Source organism: Heptranchias perlo, chromosome 5 (genome assembly GCF_035084215.1).
Source record: "Heptranchias perlo isolate sHepPer1 chromosome 5, sHepPer1.hap1, whole genome shotgun sequence".
NCBI classification, from domain to species: Eukaryota; Metazoa; Chordata; class Chondrichthyes; order Hexanchiformes; family Hexanchidae; genus Heptranchias; species Heptranchias perlo.
The window spans coordinates 133,632,618-133,658,844 of NC_090329.1; the positions used below are offsets into that span (position 1 = coordinate 133,632,618).

At 44.5% G+C, this 26,227-nt stretch overlaps 1 protein-coding gene across 1 annotated transcript in view; it reads right to left on the reverse strand.

Moving 5' to 3' along the window:
• Positions 1-26,227, reverse strand: part of LOC137322210 (dynein axonemal heavy chain 8-like) — a 1,468,904-nt gene that overhangs the window by 389,225 nt on the left and 1,053,452 nt on the right. The window contains exons 59-60 of the mRNA XM_067985326.1: positions 19,529-19,638; positions 4,504-4,667 (exon numbers count right to left, since the gene is read on the reverse strand). Coding sequence (XP_067841427.1) covers positions 4,504-4,667; positions 19,529-19,638 — 274 coding nt within the window. The remainder of the gene's footprint in view (positions 1-4,503; positions 4,668-19,528; positions 19,639-26,227) is intronic.

Consider the following 26,227-nt stretch of genomic DNA (forward strand, 5'->3'; position numbering starts at 1 on the left):
AGGTATAGAGCACTATAGCAAGGAAGCCATGATGAACCTTTATAAAACACTGGTTCGGCCACAACTGGAGTATTGTGTCCAGTTCTGGGCACTGCACTTTAGGAAAGATGTGAAGGCCTGTGAGAGGGTGCAGAAGAGATTTACTGGAATGATTCCAGGGATAAGTGACTTTAGTTACGTGGATAGACTGGAAAATCTGGGGTTGTTCTCTTTGGAACAGAGAAGGTTGGGAGGAGATTTGATAGAGGTATTCAAAATCATGAAGGGTCTCGACAGAGTAGATAGAGAGATGCTAATCTCATTGGTGGAAGGGTCAAGAACCAAAGGACATAGATTTAAGGTGATAGGCAAAAGAACCAAAGGTGACATGAGGAAAAACTTTTTTAAACAGCAAGTGGTTAGGATCTGGAATGCACTGCCCGAGGGGGTGGTGGAGGCAGATTCAATCATGGCCTTCAAAAGGGAACTGGATAAGTACTTGAAAGGAAAAAATTTGCAGGGCTATGGGGATAGAGTGGGGGAGTGGGACTAGCTGGTTTGCTCTTGCAGAGAGCCGGCCTGGACTCGTTGGGCCGAATGGCCTCCTTCTGAGCTGTAACCTTTCTATGATTCTATGATTAATGATTTGGAGCTAGGAGTCACAAATACAGTGGCTAAGTTTGCAGATGATACAAAGCTAATGAAGGTGGTAGACTCCAAAGCTAAACAGGATAAGCGACAGGAGGATTTGAATATACCTGGGAATTGGGCAGACAGGTGGCGGATGAAATTCAACGTTGAGAAATGCAAAATGCTTCACATGGGGACAAACATTCCAGGAAGGGACTATTACTTAAATGGAAAGAAAATAATGTGCATAGAAAATGAAAGAGATCTGGCGGTCTTGATTGACACTAAATTGATGCTATTGCAACAATGCTCCGTGGCAGTAAGTTAAGCAAATCAGATGCTGGCTGTACTAAAATGTCAATATTGAGCTGAAATAATGAGGTAATCCTTCCACTTTATAAATCATTGGTGCTATTGCATTTAGAATCCTGTGTATAGTTCTGGTTGACCCAGTACAAGAACGAAATTGCAGATTACACAAACGAGGTTTGTATTTCCTGGAATTTAGAAGATTAAGGCGTGATTTGATCGAAGTTTTCAATATATTAAGGAGAACTTACAGGGTAGATAGAGAGAAACTATTTCCGCTGGTTGGGGGTCAGAGCCCAGCAATCAGGAGGAAGGGAGGGAGAAATCGAGGCTTAGGATAGGAGCTTGGTGGGGAGGTCAGAGGCTGACAATTGGGAGGGAGGGAGAGAGAGATTGGGTCTTGGTTGAGGGAGGGGGGGAAGGTCACCTATCGTGGCAGGAAGGAGAGGCCGCAATTGGCAGAAGGGAGGTGTGGAGAGATGGGACATGTCATTAACAAATTTAAATCAGGCTCCTATAGTACAAATGGGAGCTCGATTTAAATTTTACAGATGCTGCGCGCTCACTCCTGAATGCAGACCTCCCCCACTCCTGATTGCCAGGAACTATCTCCAGGGGTCCCCGATTGCAGCCTCTTGCTGCTGGTTTTCCAGCCCGGCTACCGGCCAGTCTGACAATTTGGCTGGCTGCCAGGCGGGAAATGGAAGAAAGCAATGATGATGAGGTCCTGCCGTTAAATACGTCAAGGCTTCCACATCCCTGGCCTTGCCAGGTTTTCCCCGCACTCTCCCACACCCTCCTTGCCTCACCATAAAATCGGGGCCTCTGTCTCTGATGATGGATTCTGGTAATTTCCAGACGCTTGGCGTTCCAGACACTTGGCGTACCAGTCTTCAAACTTTCACCAGATCCTTGCAAGGCTGAGGATGAAGGAAGTCCCAGTGTGTAAAGTTTCCATTCTCTGCCCTGCACCCTCTGTGTCTGTGGTTTTGATTGGGGAGGGCAGGGCTCTGCCCTCAAAAAGGCCATAGGAAACTCAACATAGTCCAGGTTTTGGCATATCTGGGTCCAGGTGGAATTTACAGCCTCTGGACTCCTGTCAGAGTTATGGTGGAGGGGAGGGGAAGGTGGGCTGGTCAGCCGGATAGGCCAAGAAATTTCGGCTACTTAGTGATTAACTTAAATTTGTACCACCTCCCTGATCATTGCAAATAATCTATAACTATTTAACTTGTCATAACCCTTGGTAATTCTGAAGATACCTCCCAGGTCACCACTTAACCTACTCAGTTCTAGTGAACAAGGCTCTAACTTCCCAGTTCTGTCTTCATCACACATATCAACCTAGAAAACTAATAAACCTGACCAAACAACAGCTCCGTAAATGGTGACACAGTCTCCAAAAATTTGACAACTTAAAAGAGCCGCAAACAAGAAGTTAGACTGATAGGTTAGGGGACATAAGCGGCATTCCATCACTTTTATTGTGGAAGAAAAAAATCTGATGTACATATGGGCGCAGCTTGCAGCAGTGGTGGGTTTGGAAATTACTGCATCATGTGAGTCCTGAAGGCATGCAATTTATTTCACAGGAAGGTTCAAGTGCATGGACACCCCCACCCACTCACCAGAATATTTTGTTTTTGTCACTTTTTTTGATGCATTTCCTGCCATTCTGGAACTTACAGAAATTCTGCCTTTCAAGCCAAAAATAATTTCTCCTGAAAAGGCTACAGATATTTAAAAAATGCAAATTAAAGTATACGTAGGGACTTCAATGCAACTTTATAGGGTCAAGTCCCTTTCACTGGGAATCTTACCCCAGGGCATCATGTTAATTTATGAATTTATGAGCAGAAACCCTTTTTAAAAATGTATTGTTGGGATGCAGATGATGCTGGCAAGGCTGCATTTATTGCCCATTCCTCATTCCCTTGATAAGGTGATGGTGGGCCTTCTTCTTGAACCACTGCAGTCTTGTTGTGATGGTGCTCTCACAATGATGTTAGGTAGGTAATTCTGGGATATTGTCCCAGTGATGATGAAAGAACAGCAATATATGTCAGGATGGTGTGTGACTTGAAGGTGAACTTGGAAGTGATGGTACTCTCATAACTTTGCTGCTTTTGTCCTTATCGGTGGTAGAGGTTGCAGGGAGGGAGGTGTTGTCAAAGAACCCTTTGTGAATTGGTGAAATGTATCCTGTAGATTGTATATACTCTAGACGATGGACATTGAAGTCCCCTAGCTGGAGTATATTCTATGCCTTGCTACCCTCAGTGCTTTCTTCAAGATGGAGGAGTACTGATTCATCAGCTGAGGGAGGGTGTTGGGTGGTAATCAGCAGGTTGTATCCTTGTCCATGTTTGGCCTAGAGCCATGAGACTTTGGTGGGACAGGACATATCCAGCTTTGGTGATGGAGGTGTTTGGGAGGTTGGCTGATAGGTATTCTGTGAGTATGACTATGTCAGACTGTTGCTTGACTAGTTTGTGAGTCTGTTCTCCCAACTTTGGCACCAGTGAGGACTTTGAAGGGTTGACTGGGCCGGGTATGCTTTCATTGTGTCCTGATACGATGCCTAGGTAGAAGCCAAGGTCTTTCCGGTTTTATTCTTGTTGTCCTTTGTACCTGTTTGATACAACAGAGTGGCTTGTAAGGCCACTTCAGAGGGCAGTTAAGAGTCAACCACGTTGGTGTGGGACTGGAATCACATATTGGCCAGATTGGATAAGGGCAGCAGGGGTCCTTCCCGAGAGGACATTAGTAAACCAGTTGGGGTTTTCTGACAGTGCAACAGCTTCATGGCCACTTTTATTGATATAAGTTTCTTAATTCCATATTTCAAAAAACAATTCACTTCTCAAACTATCATGGAGGGATTTGAACTCACATTCTCTGGATTATTAGTTCAGGCCTATGGATTACTAGTCCAGTAAACATAACCACTACACTAGCATACCCCTAAAGAGCTGGTGGTTGGTTACATATGTTTCATAACTGTAATGCCTCATCCATAGCGTACATACTCTTTGGTGTAGCTTTCAGAAAAATTACAAAATATTGTACATTTGCATTTGAATGTATGTGGATTACTCACAAATTAGTGCACAACTACACCTGGATTAATCACATATGAACAGGTATTTTGCACCTAACAATTGTGTTTTCTGGGAACAGGTCTGTGTATGCAACAAGTTTAAATTTTAGGGTTAATTGTTTCTTAATAACTTTGGTAATTATTGGCTGCTGTTAATTTAATTTAGAAGGATATGCTGATGGGGTTAGATGAAGAGGGGTGGGAGGAGGCACATGTGGAGCATAAACCAGCATAGACCAGTTGGGATGAATGGCCTGTTTATGTGCCGTAGACTCGATATAATTCTATGTAATGTGCAAGATGCAAGTGGGCATTAACTCTGTTCAAGGTTAATTTATTACCTAATTTGCAATTATTTAAGTCAGTAGATCCATTAAAGTACTAACACAAAGTAAATTCCAACCACATGTAATCTTTAGTAATAGTGATCCACATTTAAAGGAACAAGCTTTTAGTGAAGTATTCCTCCTTAACACTGTAATTACCTGTCTGCAATGACTCTGGTGCATTCATGTTTGAACAAATCTAGCAGTGTCTGCATATCGGAGCACTCTTCAGCTTCTACGGTCAGCATTCCCTGCCAGATACGAGATAGGTCCCTCAGATTAAAGATGTAATGAAATTTAGCTGGAGTAGGTAGCATTTTCACCTGGAAAAAACAAAACAAATCAACCTCCGACATTTACAAGAAACATAGGGGGTGAAATTAAACTTGGACGATAGCACAAAACAGGCGTTAGTGCATCGGCAGGCTGTTTTACACACCACCTGATTTTCATTGACTTCAATGGAAAAGAAAATCGGACATGATGGAAAACGGGTTGCCGATTCATTATTGCCCATTTCATACTTTCGCCGAAGACCAATTTCACTTCCATAAAAGTCTAATTTTAATTATCCAAGGGCAGCAGTAGTGTTTTTATAATAAAAATAGAAATAAATTACACCATCAGACTAAATCATGAACATTAAATGCAACTAATGTAACACAGATTAACAATCTGAAATTCTGAAAGGGAAAAAGTGATCTGAATTAAGTATGAAGAAGGAGTGATTTTCTGAGTGTTAGAGCTCAGAGCTTTAACTCAGTTATTTTCATGCAAGCTCGATCAAAGCTGTGGCAGGATTCCTCCAAAGCCAAAAATTCTGGTCAAAGAGTTAAAAAGCAAACTGAAAGCGTAGCTCCTTGCTTAGAAAATAAATGTGTGTCTTTAATATATATGATAATGGTATAGATGGCAGAGCACATCCTGTGCGACGGAATATACCCTTGGAACTTACGATATTCAGTCTAATAACATCAAAGATATTTGTCCACTCTTTGCCCTTCTCCTCCCTCATATATACAGACATAAGAACATAAGAAATAGGAGCAGCAGGCCATATGGCCCCTCGAGCCTGTTCCATCATTCAATCAGATCATGGCAGTTCTTTATCCTCAACTCCACTTTCCCCCCCGATCCCCATATCCCTCTATTCCCCTGGAGTCCAAAAATATATCCATCTCAGCCTTGAATATACTCAATGACTCAGCATCCACAGTCCTCAGGGGTAGAGAATTCCAAAGATTCACAACCTTCTGAGTGAAGAAATTCTTCCTTCTAATCTCAGTCTTAAATGGCCAACTCCTTATCCTGCGACTATGCCCTTTAGTTCTAGACTCTCCAGCCAAAGGAAACAATCTCTCAGCATCTACCCTGTCAAGCGCCCTCAGAATCTTACACGTTCAGATATTATTATCTTCAGCCAGGGGAAACAACCTCTCAGCATCTACAAGTTTGGATTTCTACTAAATCTATCTAAGATTTATAAAATCACTTAACTTTTCCTGGACCATCTTACATGCCCAGTCCAGAATGATTTTATAGTTACACCCAATTGCAGTATAACCTGAGTAAAATCAGTTTGCTCTTGCTAGAGCTATCAAAGATGAAGCCAACCAGTACACACACAATTCTGGGCACCACACTTTAGGAAGAATGTCAAGGCCTCGGCAAGGGTGCACAGTAGATTTACTAGAATTGTACCAGGGATGAGGGACTTCAGTTATGTGGAGACACTGGAGAAACTGGGATAAATCTCCTTAGAACAGCAAAGATTATGGGGAGATTTAATAGAGATGTTCAAAATTATGAAGGATTTTGATAGAGTAAATAAGGAGAAACTGTTTCCACTGTCCAAACAGCACAAATAACAAAAAAGGATAGAAACAAATCAAAGAAAAATAAAATTATGCAGCAATACAAAAGCAAAAAAAGTCAATGGAATACATGAGTTGGTAACCAGAAGACATAGATTTAACATAATTGGCAAAAGAACCAGAGGGGAGATGAGGAAAAAGTTTTTTTATGCAGCGAGTTGCTATGATCTGGAATGCTCCGCCTGAAAGGGTGGTGGAAGCAGATTCAATAGTAACCTTTAAAGGTAATTAGATATATACTTGAAAAGAAAAAATTTGCAGAGCCATGGGGAAAGAGCAGGGGAATGGGACTAATTGGATAGCTCTTTCAAAGAGCCGGCACAGGCATGATGGGCTGAATGGACTTGCTCTGTGCTGTATGATTCCATGATCAAATGTTAAGATTATTACTAATTTAACCAAACATCCAAGTGAACACAACCAATATAGTAAGGTTAAGCACTGAGCTTATAGTAGGCATTTAGTTAAGCATTGAGTTTACCGTCGGCATTAATTTAAGCATTGAGGTTACAGACATCACTTGTATTAGGGCATTTAGTTAGAGGTTGTTAACATTGACAGAATATAAATTGTTACAGACACAAATGTAATTTAAGCTTACATTTATACTAAATGGTACAATTTTAAAGAGGGTGCAGGAACAGAGAGACCTGTGGGTATATGTACACAAATCTTTAAAGGTGGCAGGACAAGTTGAGAAGTCCGTTAAAAAGGCATACGGGATCTTTGGCTCTATAAATACACCTCGCTAAGGCCATCCCCACACCTCCACTACTCGCCTTCAAACAGCCACCCAACCTCAAACAGACCATCGTTCGCAGCAAATTACCCAGCTTTCAGGAGAACAGCGTCCACGACACCACACAACCCTGCAACGGCAACCTCTGCAAGACATGCCAGATCATCGACACAGATACCACCATCACACGAGAGGACACCACCCACCAGGTACATGGTTCATACTCCTGTGACTCGGCCAACGTTGTCTACCTCATACGTTGCAGGAAAGGATGCCGCGGAGCATGGTACATTGGTGAGACCATGCAGACACTGCGACAACGGATGAACGGACACCGCGCAACAATCGCCAGACAGGAGGGTTCCCTCCCAGTCGGGGAACACTTCAGCAGTCAAGGACATTCAGCCACCGATCTTCGGGTAAACGTTCTCCAAGGCGGCCTTCGAGACACAAGACAACGCAAAATCATCGAGCAGAAATTGATAGCCAGGTTCCGCACCCATGAGGACGGCCTCAACCGGGATCTTGGGTTCATGTCGCGCTACACGTATCCCCACCAGCAAAAAAAAAGTTGTCTGTTTTTAATATAACTGGTCATCTCTCTCTTTCTCTTCCTTTCGGATGTTTCTCTCTCTCCCTCCTTGTCTTTGATTCTGGCCGTTTGTATATTCAGTAGTCTGGTATCTAATGTTTCTCTGTCTGAATACTATTCAATTCCTTTGATTACCTTGATAACAGGCAGTTGGAAAGATTATATGTAATCACCAGGCATTGTTCTGTGACTATATATGCGGTAATTTTCAAGGAATCCGACAGTCACCTGACGAAGGAGAAAGCCTCCGAAAGCTTGTGATTTTCAAATAAAACTGTTGGACTATAACCTGGTGTTGTAAGATTCCTTACATTTATAAATAGATGTGGAGATGCCGGTGATGGACTGGGGTTGACAATTCTAAACAATTTTACAACATCAAGTTATAGTCCAACAAATTTATTTTAAATTCCACACCATTCACCTGAGGAAGGAGGAAGCCTCCGAAAGCTTGCGGAATTTAAAATAAATTTGTTGGACTATAACTTGGTGTTGTAAAATTGTTTACAATTTATAAATAGAGGCATAGAATACAAAAGCAAGATGTTTTGTAAAGGTTTATACAGGCACAATGGGCCAAATGGCCTCCTTCTGTGCTGTATGATTCATCACCGTATCTCAGCTGTAGCTGAGTTCTGTTTGTTCCAGTAGAGCCCAAGGTTGCCCTATGGTTGCCCTAGTAAGAACGGGATATGATGCTCGACTCATCGATCGACAGTTCCGATGGGCCACAGCGAAAAATCGCGTAGACCTCCTCAGAAGACTAACACGGGACGCAACCAACAGAGTACCCTTCGTCGTCCAGTACTTCCCCGGAGCGGAGAAACTACGCCATGTTCTCCGCAGCCTTCAACATGTCATCAATGATGACGAACACCTCGCTATGGCCATCCCCACACCTCCACTACTCGCCTTTAAACAGCCACCCAACCTCAAACAAACCATCGTTCGCAGCAAATTACCCAGCCTTCAAGAGAACAGCGTCCACGACACCACACAACCCTGCCACGGTAACCTCTGCAAGACATGCCAGATCATCGACACAGATACCACCATCACACGAGAGGACACCACCCACCAGGTGCACGGTTTATACTCCTGTGACTCGGCCAACGTTGTATACCTCATACGTTGCAGGAAAGGATGCCCCAGAGCATGGTACATTGGCGAGACCATGCAGACGCTGCGTCAACGGATGAACGGACACCGCGCAACAATCGCCAAACAGGAGGGTTCTCTCCCTGTCGGGGAACACTTCAGCAGTCATGGACATTCAGCCACCGACCTTCGGGCGGCCTTTGAGACACACGACAACGCAAAATCGTCGAGCAGAAATTAATAGCCAAGTTCCGCACCCATGAGGACGGCCTCAACCGGGATCTTGGGTTCATGTCACACTACACGTAACCCCACCAGCGAACAAATGTTATCTGTTTTTAATATAACGGGTCATTGACTGTCTTCGTTATCTCTCTCTCTCTTTTTTTTTGGGGGGTTGTATATTCAGTGGCCTTTTAGATGACACCTCTCTGTCTGCTCACTGTGATTGCCTTGGCAACGGGCAGTAATCACCAGGCTTTGTTCTGTGATCTTAAAATGCAAAGGATTCAAAATTGTCTTTTCCACACTGCCTGAGGAAGGGGAAAGCCCCCGAAAGCTTGTGGGATTAAAAATAAAATCGTTGGACTATAACTTGGTGTTGTAAAATTGTTTACAATTGTTAACCCCAGTCCATCACCGGCATCTCCACATTATGGCATAAGAGGGTGAGATCTATTGTTCATATTATTCATATGGTTGAGAAATTAACAGCATTAGATAAATATAACCTGGTCCTTCGGTAAATTGATTTTGTAGTCTCGTAAGTTGACATCTTCTGGATGTTTGTGGTGCATCAGGTTTATGGCATTTGTTCATTTTCTTCTTGTCTGGCCTGAGCTAATTTTGCAGAAATATGTTTATCTGTATTGTTACAATACACCTCTGCTCTCAAACTGTCCACAGAGATGTGAGCATTTAATTACAGGTAGATAGGGGTAGAAATTGGTCTTGGCAGGTAGTGCAAAACGGGTAGTATCACGTCGGGGGCCCGTCCATTATACTCCCCACCCGATATTCAATCCCACTGACTGCAGTCGAACTAAATATCGAGTGATGTGTCAAATAGGAGGCCAATGGGAAACCGCCCGTTACACTCCCCCCCCAATATTCAATCCCGCTGACTTCAGTCAAGCTGAATATTGAGCAATGTGTCTAATAGGAGGCGGATAGTGAACCGCCCGTTATACTCCTCGCCTGATATTCAATCCCGCTGACTTCAGTCGAGCTGAATATCGAGCGAAGTGTCTCATAGGACACCAACGGGAAATTGCCCGTTTTGCTCCCTGTCCGATATTCAATCCCACAGACATCAGTTGAGCTGAAGATCGAGCGATGTGTCTCATAGGAGGCGGATGGGAAACTGCCCGTTATACTCCCCGTCCGATATTCAATCCCACTCACTTCAGTCGAGCTGAATATCGAGCGATGTGTCTAATAGGAGGCGGATGGGAAACTGCCCATTATACTCCCCGTCCGATATTCAATCCCACTCACTTCAGTCGAGCTGAATATCGAGCGACGTGTCTAATAGGAGGCCGATGGGAAAACGCCCATTATACTCCCCGTCCGATATTCAATCCCACTCACTTCAGTCGAGTTGAATATCGAGCGATGTGTCTAATAGGAGGCCGATGGGAAAACGCCCGTTATACTCCCCGTCCGATATTCAATCCCACTCACTTCAGTCGAGTTGAATATCGAGCGATGTGTCTAATAGGAGGCCGATGGGAAAACGCCCGTTATACTCCCCGCCCGATATTCAATCCCACTCACTTCAGTCGAGCTGAGCATCGAGCAATGTGTCGCATAGGACACCAATGGGAAATCGCCCGTTACACTCTCCGCCCGATATTCAATCCCACTGACTTCAGTCGAGCTGAGCATCGAATGATGTATCCAATAGGAAGCCGATGGGAAAACACCCATTATACTCACCGTCTGATATTCAATCCCACTGACATCAGTCGAGCTGAAGATCGAGCGATGTGTCTCATAGGAGACGGATGGGAAACTGCCCGTTATACTCCCCGCCCGATATTCAATCCCACTGACTTCAGTAGAGCTAAATATCGAGCGATGTAACTAACAGGAGGCTGATGGGAAACCGCCCGTTATAATCCCCGTCCGATATTCAATCCCACTCACTTCATTCGAGCTGAATATGGAGCAATGTGTCTAATGGGAGGCCAATGGTAAACCGCCCGTTATACTCCTCGCCTGATATCCAATCCCGCTGACTTCAGTCGAGCTGAACACTGAGCGATGTGTCTAACAGGAGGCCGATGGGAAATCGCCCGTTATACTCCCGGTCCGATATTCAATCCCACAGACATCAGTCAAGCAGAATATCGAGCGATGTGTCGAATAGGAAGCCGATGGGAACCCACCCGCAATACTCCCCGTCCGATATTCAATCCCACTGACTTCAGTCGAGCTGAATATCGAACGATGTGTCTAATAGGAGGCCGATGGGAAATCACCCATTGTACTCCCCGCTCGATATTCAATCCCACTGACTTCAGTCGAGCTGAATATCGAGCGATGTATCTAATAGGAAGCTGATGGGAAGCCGCCCGTTACACTCCCCGCCCGATATTCAATCCCACTGACTGCAGTAGAGCTGAATATCGAGGGATGTGTCTAATTGCAGGCCAATGGGAAATCACCCGTGATACTCCCCGCCCGATATTCAAACCCACTGACTTCAGTCGAGCTGAATATCGAGGGATGTGTCTAATTGCAGGCCAATGGGAAATCACCCGTTATACTCCCCGCCCGATATTCAATCCCACCGACTTCAATCGAGCTGAATATCGAGGGATGTGTCTAATTGCAGGCCAATGGGAAATCGCCCATTACACTCTCCACCCGATATTCAATCCCACTGACTACAGTCGAGCTGAATATCGAACGATGTATCCAATAGGAGGCCAATGGGAAGCCGCCCGTTATAATCCCCGCCCGATATTCAATCCCACCGACTTCAGTCGAACTGAAGATCGAGCAATGTGACCAACAGGAGGCCATTGGTAAACCGCCCGTTATACTCCACGCCCGATATTCAATCCCACTGACTTCATTCGAGCTAATATCCAGCGATGTGTCTAACAGGAGGCCGATGGGTAATTGCCCGTTACAATCCCCGCCCGATATTCAATCCCACTGACTTCAGTCGAGCTGAATATCGAGCGATGTGTCTAACAGGAGGCCGATGGGAAACCGCCCGTTATATTCCCCGCCCAATATTCAATCCCACTCACTTCAGTCGAGCTGAATATCGAGCGATGTGTCTAATTGGAGGCCGATGGGAAACTGCCCGTTATATTCCCCGCCCAATATTCAATCCCACTCACTTCAGTCGAGCTGAATATCGAACGATGTGTCTAATTGGAGGCCGATGGGAAACTGCCCGTTATATTCCCCGCCCAATATTCAATCCCACTCACTTCAGTCGAGCTGAATATCGAGCGATGTGTCTAATTGGAGGCCGATGGGAAACTGCCCGTTATATTCCCCGCCCAATATTCAATCCCACTCACTTCAGTCGAGCTGAATATCGAACGATGTGTCTAATTGGAGGCCGATGGGAAACCGCCCGTTATATTCCCCGCCCAATATTCAATCCCACTCACTTCAGTCGAGCTGAATATCGAACGATGTGTCTAATTGGAGGCCGATGGGAAACTGCCCGTTATATTCCCCGCCCAATATTCAATCCCACTCACTTCAGTCGAGCTGAATATCGAACGATGTGTCTAATTGGAGGCCGATGGGAAACTGCCCGTTATATTCCCCGCCCAATATTCAATCCCACTCACTTCAGTCGAGCTGAATATCGAACGATGTGTCTAATTGGAGGCCGATGGGAAACTGCCCGTTATATTCCCCGCCCAATATTCAATCCCACTCACTTCAGTCGAGCTGAATATCGAACGATGTGTCTAATTGGAGGCCGATGGGAAACCGCCCATTATACGCCCAGTCCGATATTCAATCCCACAGACTTCAGTCAAGCTGAATATCGAGCGATGTTGTAAGATTCTCAAAATTCACAGATCCCCCAAAACTCGGCGGAAAACTCTAAAGAAAAGGACTTTGGACTCTGTTCTAACCATTTCAGGGTGATGAAATATTGGGCCAACTCACACACACGCCGCACCAGGAAGCATCAACCAGGGAAAAGTACTTTTCGAGGAATCCACATCCTTTCAGGGACTCGCTTCCTCGTAGGGGCGACTGTAAGAATTCTGGGAATTCACCTTTTCCCTGAGTATGGAAAACTTTGGCCATTGACTAAAATCCTAAGTTGGAAGGATAGGTGAGAGATCACCAGACGAATCAACAACACACACAGTGGAATGTGGGAGAATTACTGCTTCAGACATGTCTCTGTTTTAATGCAAAACCTACAGCAGGTGGTCAACACTCAGCACTAATTCGAAAGGCAGTAGGCCATTGAAAGAGGCAACTGCTCCAGACATGGTGGGGCCATGTCTTTGTTTTAAAGCAAAACCGATCAACAACTAGGACGTTGGATACAAAAGGAAGCCTGTATACCAGGTGATCAGCAAATCAGAATTAAAACAATGACCCATCGGGAGAAGCAATTGCAACATGATGAGGGACCATCAAAAGCCATTAAAGATTCTTAAGGACTTTGTAAGAACTGTTTAAACAGACATGAAATGCTTTTTTTAAGTGACGAAGACCATTGTAAGAGAGGGATATAGAAGTGGAAACTCAAAACCTCTCTTGCACACTCTGGCTCTTGTGTTCTGCTGCACTTGTTCTGCCTGTCTCTGGAAGGAGTGCAGCTTCCACTAAAACCAATGAACCCTACGTGAGAGAACTGGTCAGCCAGACCTGCAAGTGCAAAGGATTGTTCAGTTCAGTTCAGCCAGGAGTTCAACAGCTCGGGAGGCGACAGTTCAACAAGGCGAGGGGGCAATAGAGAGAAGGTCAGCAGCTCTAGAAGCAGGCCGACACACAAGAAGAAACCAGAGCAACAGCCCCAGTGACCATCAGACACCTCGCGGCAACAAGGGCCTTATGAAACAACCAACCGAATATTGCCACCAACCAACCGGGTAATATTGGGCCACCGCGACCAAAGAAAACCAACTCGGGAGAAAACCGAAGATCCGCAAAGTTTCCACTCTACAATCTATTCCTGACTTACCTCTGGGTGAATTACTGTCAAGGATTCGTTTAGTGAGCATTATCTCTGGTCCTTTAGAAGTCCAACTTAGCTAGTAAAGTGGGATTGGGAGGGGTGAGGTATCTTTCTACTGTAATTTCCCTCATGTGTACCAAAGTGTTCCCCATTTTATTAGAGTGTTATTTTGTTGTGTTGTATTTTCTCTCTTGAATAAAGATCGAAGTTTCTTGCACCAAAACCGGTTGTTTGCTGCACTTTGTCACAACCCCCAAATAAGTCCAAGGTTTAGAACCCCAGGGAGTGGGAGCGATTCGAACCGCTCAGATGTCAGAGGTGAAGCTGACACACACCACCACCCCCTACAACCACCCGTTATACTACCCGTCCGATATTCAATCCCACTGACTTCAGTCGAAATGAATATCGAACGACATGTCTCACAGGAGGCCGATGGAAAACTGCCCGCTATACTCCCTGCCCGATATTCAATCCCACTGACTTCAGTCGAGCTCAATATCGAGCGATATGTCCAATAGGAGGCCGATGGGAAACCGCCAGTTACACTCCCCAACCGAACTTCAATTCCACTGACTGCAGTCAACTTGAATATTGAGCGATGTGTCTAACAGGAGGCCGATGGGAAACCGCCCGTTATACTCCACTCCCGATATTCAATCCCACTGACTTCAGTCGAGCTGAATATCGAGCGAGGTGTCCATCAGGAGGCCTATTGGAAACCGTCCGTTATACCCCCGTCCGATATTCAATCCCACTGACTTCAGTCGAGCTGAATATCAAGCGATGTGTCTCATAGGAGGCGGATGGGACCCCGCCCATTATACTCCCCGCCCGATATTCAATCCCACTCACTTCAGTCGAGCTGAATATCGAGCGATATGTCCAATAGGAGGCCGATGGGAAACCGCCCGTTATACTCCCCGTCCGATATTCAATCCCACTCACTTCTGTCGAGCTGAATATTGAGTGATGTGTCCAACAGGAGGCCAATGGGAAATCGCCCGGTATAATCCCCGCCCAATATTCAATCCCACCGACTTCAGCTGAGCTAAATACGGAGCAATGTGTCTAACAGAAGGCCAATGGGAAACCGCCCGTTGCATTCCCCGCCCGATATTCTATCCCACTCACTTCAGTCGAACTGAAGATCGAGCAATGTGTCTGATAGGAGGCCAATGGGAAACCGCCTGTTACTCTCCCCAACCGATATTCAATCCCACTGACTTCGATATTCAATCCCACTGACTTCAGTCGAGCTGAATATCGAACGACGTGTCTCATAGGAGGCCGATGGGAAAATGCCCATTATACTCCCCGCCCGATATTCAATCCCACTCACTTCAGTCGAGCTGAATATCAAGCGATGTGTCTAATAGGAGGCCGATGGGAAAACGCCCATTATACTCCCCGTCCGATATTCAATCCCACTGACTTCAGTCGAGCTGAATATCAAGCGATGTGTCTAATAGGAGGCCGATGGGAAAACGCCCATTATACTCCCTGTCCGATATTCAATCCCACTGACTTCAGTCGAGCTGAATATCAAGCGATGTGTCTAATAGGAGGCCGATGGGAAAACGCCCATTATACTCCCCGTCCGATATTCAATCCCACTGACTTCAGTCGAGCTGAATATCGAGCGATGTGTCTAATAGGAGGCCGATGGGAAAACGCCCATTATACTCCCCGTCCGATATTCAATCCCACTCACTTCAGTCGAGCTGAATATCGAGCGATGTGTCTAATAGGAGGCCGATGGGAAAACGCCCGTTATACTCCCCGTCCGATATTCAATCCCACTCACTTCAGTCGAGCTGGTTATTGAGCGATGTCCAACAGGAGGCCAATGGGAAATCGTCCGGTTTACTCCCCACCCAATATTCAATCCCACCGACTTCAGTCGAGCTGAATATGGAGCGATGTGACTAACAGGTGGCCGATGGGAAACCGCCCGTTGCATTCCCCAGTGACTTCAATCGAGCTGAATATTGAACGACGTGTCTTTGTACTCCCAATTAAATCATCCCTCAGCCTCCTCTGTTCCAAAGAGAACAACCCCAGTCTACCCAACCTTTTCTCAAAGCTAAAATTCTCCAGTTCTGGCAACATACTTGTAAATCTCCTCTGTCCCCTCTCGAGTGCAATTTTTTTTTTGTTTGTTCACAGGATGTGGGCCTCGCCGGCAAGGCCAGCATTTATTGCCCATCCCTAATTGCCCTTGAGAAGGTGGTGGTGAGCCGCCTTCTTGAACCGCTGCAGTCCGTGTGGTGAAGGTTCTCCCACAGTGCTGTGAGGTGGGCAGTTCCAGGATTTTGACCTAGCGACGATGAAGGAATGGCGATATATTGCCAAGTCGGGATGGTGTGTGACTTGGAGGGGTACGTGCAGGTGGTGTTGTTCCCATGTGCCTGCTGCTCTTGTCCTTCTAGGTGGTAGAGGTCGCGGGTTTGGGAGGTGCTGTCGAAGAAACCTTGGAGAGTTGCTGCAGTGCATCCTGTGGATGGTACACACTGCAGCCACAGTGCGCCGGTGGTGAAGGGAGTGAATGTTTAGGGTGGTGGATGGGGTGCCAATCAAGTGGGCTGCTTTGTCCTGGATGGTTTGGAGCTTCTTGAGTGTTGTTGGAGCTGCACTCATCCAGGCAACTGGAGAGTATTCCATCACACTCCTGACTTGTGCCTTGTAGATGGTGGAAAAGCTTTGGGGAGTCAGGAGGTGAGTCGCTCGCTGCAGAATACCCAGCCTCTAACCTGCTCTTGTAGCCACAGTATTTATGAGGCTGGTCCAGTTAAGTTTCTGGTCAACGGTGACCCCCAGGAAGTTGATGGTGGGGGATTCGGCGATGGTAATGCTGTTGAATGTCAAGGGGAGTTGGTTCGGCTCTCTCTTGTTGGAGATGGTCATTGCCTGCACTTGTCTGGTGCCAATATTATCTGCCACTTATCAGTCCAACCCTGGATGTTGTCCAGGTCTTGCTGCATGCAGGCACGGACTGCTTCATTATCTGAGGAGTTGTGAATGGAACTGAACACTGTGCAATCATCTGCGAACATCCCCATTTCTGTCCTTATGATGGGGGGAAGGTCATTGATGAAGCAGCTGAGGATGGTTGGGCCAAGGACACTGCCCTGAGGAACTCCTGCAGCAATGTCCTGGGGCTGAGATGATTGGCCTCCAACAACCACTACCATCTTCCTTTGTGCAAGGTACGACTCCAGCTACTGGAGAGTTTTCCACACTGATTCCCATTGACTTCAATTGGCCTGTAATTACTCGGTCTTTCCCTCGCTCTCTTTTTAAATAATGGTACAACGTTAGCAGTCCTCCAATCCTCCGGCACCATGCCTGCATCCAGTGAGGATTGGAAAATGATGGTCAGAGACTCCGCTATTTCCTCTCTTGCTGCTTTTAACAGTCTGGGATACATTTCATCCGGGTCTGGTGATTTATCTACTTTCAAAAGTGCTAATTCCCTTAATACTTCCTCTTTCACTAAGTTTATCCCATCCAATATTTCACACTCCTCCTACTTAACTACAATGTTTGCATCATCCCTCTCTTTTGTGAAGACAGATGCAAAGTATTCATTAAGAACCACACCAACATCTTCCACACATAGGTTACCTTTTTGGTCTCTAATCGGCCCTACTCTTTCCTTAGTTATCCTCTTGCTCGTAATGTATTTATAAAACATCTTTGGGTTTTCCTTGATTTTACTTGCCAATATTTTTTCATGCCCTCTCTTTGCTTTCCTAATTTCCTTTTTAATTTCACCCCTGCACTTTTATACTCCTCTAGGCATTCTGTAGTATTGAGTTCTCGGTGTCTGACATAAGCCTTCCTTTTCTGCCTTATCTTACCCTGTAAGCTCCTTGACATCCAGGGGGCTCTAGATTTGGCAGCCCCACCCTTTTTCTTTGTGGGAACATGTTTACGCTGCACCCCTTGAATCTTCCCCTTGAATGCCTCGCACTGCTCTGACATTGATTGACCTTCAAGTAGCTGTTTCCAGTCCACTTTTGCTAAATCACTTCTTAGCTTAGTAAAATTGGTCTTTTCCCAATTGAGAACTTTATAACTCCTGTTCCATCTTTGTCCTTTTCCATAACTATGCTAAAACTAACTGAATTATAATCACTACCACCAAAATGCTCTCCCACTGAAGCTCCTTCCACCTGCCCAGTCTCATTTCCTAAAACTAAATCCAGAACTGCACCCTCTCTTGTTGGGCTTGCTACGTGCTGGCTGAAAAAATTCTCCTTAATGCAATTTAAGAATTTTGCACTCTCTAAACCTTTCACACTGTTTGTGTCCCAGTTAGTATTAGGGTAGTTGAAATCCCCTACTATTACTGCTCTACTATTTTTGCACTTCTCAGAAATTTGCCTACATATTTGCTCTTCTATCTCCTTTTGTCTGTTTGGGGTCTAAAGTACACTCCCAGTAGTGACTGTTTTTTTGTTCCTTAGCTCAACCCACATGGCCTCATTTAATGATCCTTCTGACATATCATCTCTCCTCACAGCTGTAATTGTTTCTTTAATCAAAATTGCCAGCCCCCCTCCTTTTTTATCCCCTTCTCTATCTCGTCTGAAAACCCTGTAACCAGGATCGTTGAGCTGCCATTCCTGCCCCTCTTTAAGCCATGTTTCAGTAATAGTTAAGACATTGTACTGCCATGTGTCTATCTGTGCCCTCAGCTCATCTGCCTTATTTACTATATTCCTCGCATTGAGGCATATACCTTTGAGCACTGCCAAACTCCCTTGCTGTTTATTGTTTTCACTGACCTTCCATTCTCCATCCCCTGTAAGCTCCAATTTGTCCAGAACCAACTGCCTAGAAAAAGGGGCATGCCTTCTGCATCCTATGCGTTTACTGCCTGCCCTTCTCTGATCCTCCAATTGGTGAAGGCTTTGGTTCAGAACTTAAGGCTCATTAGCAGTACAGCACTTAGTCAGCACGGCATAAGCACAGCACTCTGCATCCTTCAGAAGAAGCTCCAGAGATTCTGAGGCAATGTGAGGCAGTGGAGATCTCGCATCGTGCCCCTTTTTCCTGTGCTTTGTGCATGAGGAATAAACGTTCCCCAGGTGCAAAGCATGGAGAAAACAACCTTTAAATTTAAAATCATCAACCTCATCTTCAAATCCTCCATGGGTTAATCTTACTCTCTCTCTGTAACCTCCAATCTTCTATCTCCTTCTACACCCCTCTGATTCTGGTCTTTTCCCCCATATTACAACACTTCAAATGTACTTCCTTGGCTGTGAGGTGCTTTGGGATGTCCTGAGATCATGGAAGATGCTATATAAATGTAACTTCTTTGTTTTTGTTCAACCTCCCTCCCTTTGCCCCATCATTGGTGGCAGAACGGCCCTACTGCCTGGCCCTACTGCCTGGAATTCTTAACCTAAACCCCTTCAACTCTACACCTCTCTCCACCTTTAAAAAGCTTCTCAAAATCCATCCTTTCGACCAAGCTTTCAGTCACCCGTCTCGCTCCATAGTTCAGCATACGTTCCCATTTCTATTTCCTTTTGTAAAATGCTTGATAAGCTTTTTTACATTAAAGATGCAAGTTGTTGTTGTTTATTTTTTTCTTGTGAGTAATATGACTGATCTGATATTTTATTTATTCATGTTCATAAAATCCTCAGTGCATTTTTTAAAAAACTAACTATTTCTGACAGAATTCGTACCTTTGTCCACTGCCAGAGGATCCTGCTAGTGACAACAAGTTTTGTTATCACGTCTGTGATTTCAGGAATGAAGTGTCTGGATGATTGAAAGTATCCATTTCCAATAATTCCTGGCAAAAATACAAACAAAACATTCACAGTGTAAGGTTTTTGGACATTGGATCAGCTCCCATTTTACTCTTTTGAACTGCTGTACCATTCGACGTAAAGGGTTAACTAGTTCCTTTAAGGATTTGGACATTCACTTGGACAGTACATTTGAAAGCAAGGATTAACTCGTCCTTTGACATTACAATAAGACAGTGATGCGCACGGAAGATCTACTGGACTACTCAAGGTAAAGGGTTAACTAGTCCCTTTAGGATAGTACATGTGAAAGCAAAGGTTAACTCGTTCTTTGACATTACTTTTGGACAGTATAAATTCACAACTACAAAGGCAGTAAAGTACAGACAGTTTAAACTGGACTTTTGAACATTAGTTTAAAACTACAAAAACAGCAGAGTATAAAAACGTCAACAACTTGCGGTTTTCAATAACAACCGAAAGACAAGATTTCAGAAGCTTCGAGATGCTTCTCAATGCTCACTACAAATGCAAAGCACAAAGAACTGATAAGGCACATGGCTTCACATGGAGAAGAAAATATAATGGATTCACACGGTTCTTAAGTGGTCCAACCAACCATCCATCTTAATGCAACGATGGGTGAGTGGCCAAACTAGGCCTTCTTGTAACTTGGAGCACAACCTGTCAGCCAAAAGCCATATAAGAAATATGACATTGTGGAAGCTTAAACATTCAAAATTACAGGAGCAACAGTTGCACAACTTCCGCAATTAGCTCCTCCAACAATGAGCACTTCAATACTTCGCTTCTAAACTTTGACAAAAAGACTTTGTTTCTGAACTTTGATGAGAAGACAAACCTTGATGAGAAAAACCTCGACTCATCACTCGACACATCATTGAACGCATCCCTCAACGATGTACCTGTTACTGCAGCAATTGACACCCTACATCGAGACCTAGACGGCTGCCTTGATGCTTTGTAAAGGTTGTATGTGCTACTTGCTCGCTTTGCTTCATGCTTGTTTATGTGCTCCTTTTTAAATCATTAAATAAAGTACGTTGCGAACCACCACTTGTATTATCGGGTAGAGTAATCCACATATTGATTGAGTTGCTTCAAGCTTGCTGTATCCTCTTTTTGATTCATTAAATAAATAATCAATTTGATTAACAAAACTACCACGTCAGGGTGGCTTTCTTTGCCTCAACCATTGTCCAGGTCCACGAATCTCTGGGAAAGGCCAATAATTAGGTTTGACAATATGGAACTTTCAACTTTTATTTTCTTATTCAACTCAATAGGATAATGTCATGGGCTCTGAGAAACCCAGGTAATGCAGGATAGTGGAAAATGGCTAATACAAGATTCAACATAATCCAACTGATTTAAGGTAACTATATACTGCTGTATTTTGTTCTCACCATGGAACAGGAGATTCCCTTACAGGAGATTCCCTTAACAGAAATGTTACCCTAATCCAAATGGATTGAGACAAAGGATAAGAAAGGATCAATCACATTAATAGGTATATTCTACAGACCACCTAATAGTGGAAGCGAAGTGGAGGGTGAAATATGTAGACAAATCTATGAAATTGGTAAAATACATTGAATAATAATAATGGAAGATTGGGCAACTGCCCCCAAATAAACTGGCAAGAAGAGGTAGGGAAAAGAGAAAAGGGAATGGAGTTTTTACAGTGTGTACAGGGCTTCTTTCTTACCCAGTATGGGACCAGCCCAACAAGAGAGGAATCACTGCTGGATCTAGTAATGGGAAATGAACCAGAACAGATAAGAAAAGTAAGTGTGGGGGAACATCGAGGCAGTAGCGTTCATTACATAATAAGGTTTAAAATAATGACTGAGAAAGAAAAGACCAAAGTAATAGAAAGGAAAAAAGCTAATTTTATGAAGATGAAAATGTAACGAGGGAAGGTAAACTGGAAAAAAATGTTGACAGACAAAGAGATAGAACAGCAGTTGGTAATATTTAAAAGGTGATCAATAGAGTTCAGGAGAAATATATTACTCTAAAAAGCAAGAACAAATGAGCCAATAATTAAACGCCATGGATGAATAAAGAGATAAGACTAAAATTGAAACTAAAGGAAAAGGCATACTCTATGTACAAAGATGATAAAGGAGAGGATGACAAAAGGGAATATGAAGAGGTTAGGAAGGAAGTCAAAAAAACAATTAGGAAAGCAAAGAGGAACTATGAGATTAAATTATCAAGAAATATAAAAAGAAATAGTAAAGTATTCTACAGTCACATAAATAACAAAGAAAAATCAGAATAGGGATAGGCCCACTAAAGGATGCACAAGATAAACTCACAGGTAATGACAGCGAAATGGCAGAAATATTGAATATTTACTTTGCCTCAGTATTTACAGGGAGACTAAAAAGGTGGGCAGCACAGTAGAAGAGAACGGAAAAGATATTAAAACATTTAAGATAAAAAGGGGGGAGATAATTGATAAACTAATAAAACCCTGGTCTGGACGGATTGTATCCGCGAATATTAAAAGAAGTTAGGGAGGATATAGCAGAGGCACTATTACATATATATAACAATTCATAAGAAAACGGGATAGTGCCAGAGGACTGGCAGACAACTAATGTGACTCCTATATTTAAAAGAGATAGAGGACAAGTCAGCTTAACATCGATGGTAGGAAAGATAATGGAATATTTACTCAAAGGTGTAATAGAAAAACATCTAGAAAATGAAAGTGTAACAAAGAGTAGTCAGCACAGATTTTAGAAGGAAAAATCATGCTTCACCAACCTTATTGAATTCTTTGAAGAAGTAACAGAGAGAGTAGACATGGGTAATGCAGTAGATGTAATCCATTTGGATTTTCAGAAGGTCTTTGATAAGGTACCGCCTTGTAGACTCATGACTAGGTTAGAGCATGTGGAGTCAGGGGACAGGTAGCTGAATGGTTAGAAAGCTGGCTACACAACAGAAAACAGAGATTAGGGATTAAGGGTAGCTACTCAGACTGGCAAAAGGTGGGAAGTGGTGTTCCACAGGGATCGTTGCTGGGACCACTGTTGTTCACAATTTACATTAATGATTTGGATTGGGGAACCGGAAGCACAATTTCAAAATTTGCGGACAACCCCAAATTGTGTGGGGTGGGGGGAGGTGTAGTTCATACAAAGGAAGAATGCGCCAAAATGTAAGAGGACATTAATAAACTTGCAGAATGGGCATGTAATTGGCAAATGAATTTCAATATAGAGAATCGTGAAGTGGTGCATTTTGGTAGGAAGAATAAGGAGGCCACAACTGCTTGGATAATAAGAGTCTAAATGGGATAGAGGAGCAAAGGGATCTCGGGGTACAGATACACAAATCACTAAAAGTAGCGACGCAGGTTAATAAGGCCATAAAAAAGGCAATCAAGCACTAGAGATCATTTCTAGAGGGATAGCATTGAAAAGCAAAGAAGTTTATGTTAAACTTGAAAAGAACCTTGGTTAGACCACACTTGGAGTATTGTGCACAGATCTGGTCTCCATATTATAGAAAGGATATAGAGGTATTGGAGGAGGTGCAAAAAAGATCCACAAGGATGATACCAGAATTGAGAGATATCAGGAAAGGCTGAACAGGCTAGGCCTCTTTTCTCTAGAAAAGAGAAGGTTAGGGGGTGACCTGATAGAGGTCTTGAAGATAATGAAAGGGTTTGACAAAGAGAAAATGTTTCCACTTCTGGGTGAGTCCAAAACTAGAGGTCATAAATATAAAATAGTCACTAATAAATCCAAAAGGGAATTCAAGAGAAACTTCTTTACCCGGAGTGGTTAGAATGTGGAACATGCTACCGCAAGGAGTGGTTGAGGCGAACAGCACAGATGAATTTAAGGGGAAGCTAGATAAGCACATGAGGGATTAAGGAATAGAAAGGTAACCTGATAGGGTGAGATGAAATAGGGAGCAAGGAGGCTCGTGTGGAGCCGAAACGGCGGCATAGACCAGTTGAGCTGAATGGCCTGTTTCTTTGCTGTAGTTTCGACTTAACTTGATGTAACTGCTCTCTGAGAGATAATGGAGAGGATTTTCTTCTGGTCATAGTATATTCCTGAGAATGCATTTCAATTACTGCTTGGTAAACTCACTTTCCTTGCTGCATTGCTAATATCACTGTTAATTCCTTAGTAGCATTTTCACCCACTTACTCTGCCACACCTTTGTAATCCTGCTCAACAACCTGCATTCTTAGGCCATTTTTTCCAGATGAAATTAAGGGGCAAACATCAGATGACTATTATGAAACGTACAAAAAAGGTCAGGAATAGACCAATTGGTCCATCAAGCCCGTCCCATTCTAACATACAATCGACATACACCATCAAACCTCCAAACCCCTACAGACACACAATCAGCTGGGAAAAAATTTTAAAAAGCAGAGAAATAGACCTTAGACCAATTTAGGAAAAAACTCTGGAAAATTCATCTCTGATCCTTGAAGGCATGCAAGCAAGCTACAGGAGACGACAATTGATTTCTATCACATCCCCATTAACCAACCCACCTCACACAACTTGAGATGTCTTCCACTTGCAGGAACTCGTTCAGCTTCCTTTTGAATACTTGCAGTGAATCCACACAGAACACACTCTGGCAACTTATTCCGGAGGTCAATGCCTCTCTGTGAAAAGAATGACTTCCTAGTCTTTAACCTCACCCTGATTTTGTGCCATCTCTTTTTTTTATTCGTTCATGGGATGTGGGCGTTGCTAGCGAGGCCGGCATTTATTGCCCATCCCAAATTGCCCTTGAGAAGGTGGTGGTGAGCCGCCTTCTTGAACCGCTGCAGTCCATGTGGTGAAGGTTCTCCCACAGTGCTGTTAAGAAGGGAGTTCCAGGATTTTGACCCAGTGACGATGAAGGAACGGCGATATATTTCCAAGTCGGGATGGTGAGAGTGACTTGGAGGGGAACATGCAGGTGGTGTTGTTCCCATGTGCCTGCTGCTCTTGTCCTTCTAGGTGGTAGAGGTCGCGGGTTTGGGAGGTGCTGTGGAAGAAGCCTTGGTGAGTTGCTGCAGTGCATCCTGTGGATGGTACACACTGCAGCCATATTGCGCCGGTGATGAAGGGAGTGAATGTTAAGGGTGGCGGATGGGGTGCCAATCAAGTGCGCTGCTTTTCCTGGATGGTGTCGAGCTTCTTGAGTGTTGTTGGAGCTGCACTCATCCAGGCAAGTGGAGAGTATTCCATCACACTCCTGACTTGTGCCTTGTAGATGGTGGAAAGGCTTTGGGGAGTCAGGAGGTGAGTCACTCACCGCAGAATACCCAGCCTCTGACCTGCTCTTATAGCCACAGTATTTATATGGCTGGTCCAGTTAAGTTTCTGGTCAATGGTGAGCCCCAGGATGTTGATGGTGGGGGATTCGGCGATGGTAATGCCATTGAATGTCAAGGGGAGGTGGTTAGACTCTCTCTTGTTGGAGATGGTCATTGCCTGGCACTTGTCTGGCGCGAATGTTACTTGCCACTTATCAGCCCAAGCCTGGATGTTGTTCAGGTCTTGCTGCATGCCGGCTCGGACTGCTTCATTATCTGAGGGATTGTGAATGGAACTGAACACTGTGCAATCATCAGCGAACATCCCCATTTCTGACCTTATGATGGAGGGAAGGTCATTGATGAAGCAACTGAAGATGGTTGGGCCTAGGACACTGCCCTGAGGAACTCCTACAGCAATGCCCTGGGGCTGAGATGATTGGCCTCCAACAACCACTACCATCTTCCTTTGTGCTAGGTATGACTCCAGCCACTGGAGAGTTTTCCCCCTGATTCCCATTTACTTCAATTTCACTCGGTCAAATGCTGCCTTGATGTCAAGGGCAGTCACTCTCACCTCACCTCTGGAATTCAGCTCTTTTGACCATGTTTGGAGCAAGGCTGTAATGAGGTCTGGAGCCGAGTGGTTCTGATAGAACCCAAACTGAGCATTGGTGAGCAGGTTATTGGTAAGTGCCGTTTGATAGCACCGTTGACGACACCTTCCATCACTTTGCTGATGATTGAGTGTAGACTGATGGGGCGGTAATTGGCCGGATTGGATTTGTCCTGCTTTTTGTGGACAGGACATACCTGGGCAATTTTCCACATTGTCGGGTAGATGCCAGTGTTGTAGCTGTACTGGAACAGCTTGGTTAGAGGCGCAGCTAGTTCCGGAGCACAAGTCTTCAGCACTACAGCCGGGATGTTGTCGGGGCCCATAACCTTTGCTGTATCCAGTGCACTCAGCGGTTTCTTGACATCACGTGGAGTGAATCGAATTGGCTGAAGACGGGCTTCTGTGATGGTGGGGATATTGGGAGGAGGCCGAGATGGATCATCCACTCGGCACTTCTGGCTGAAGATGGTTGCAAACGCTTCAGCCTTGTCTTTTGCACTCACGTGCTGGACTACGCCATCATTGAGGATGGGGATGTTTGGAGAGCCTCCTCCTCCCGTTAGTTGTTTAATTGTCCACCACCATTCACGACTGGATGTGGCAGGACTGCAGAGCTTTGATCTGATCCGTTGGTTGTGGAATCGCTTAGCTCCGTCTATAGCATGTTGCTTCCGCTGTTTAGCATGCATGTAGTTCTGAGTTG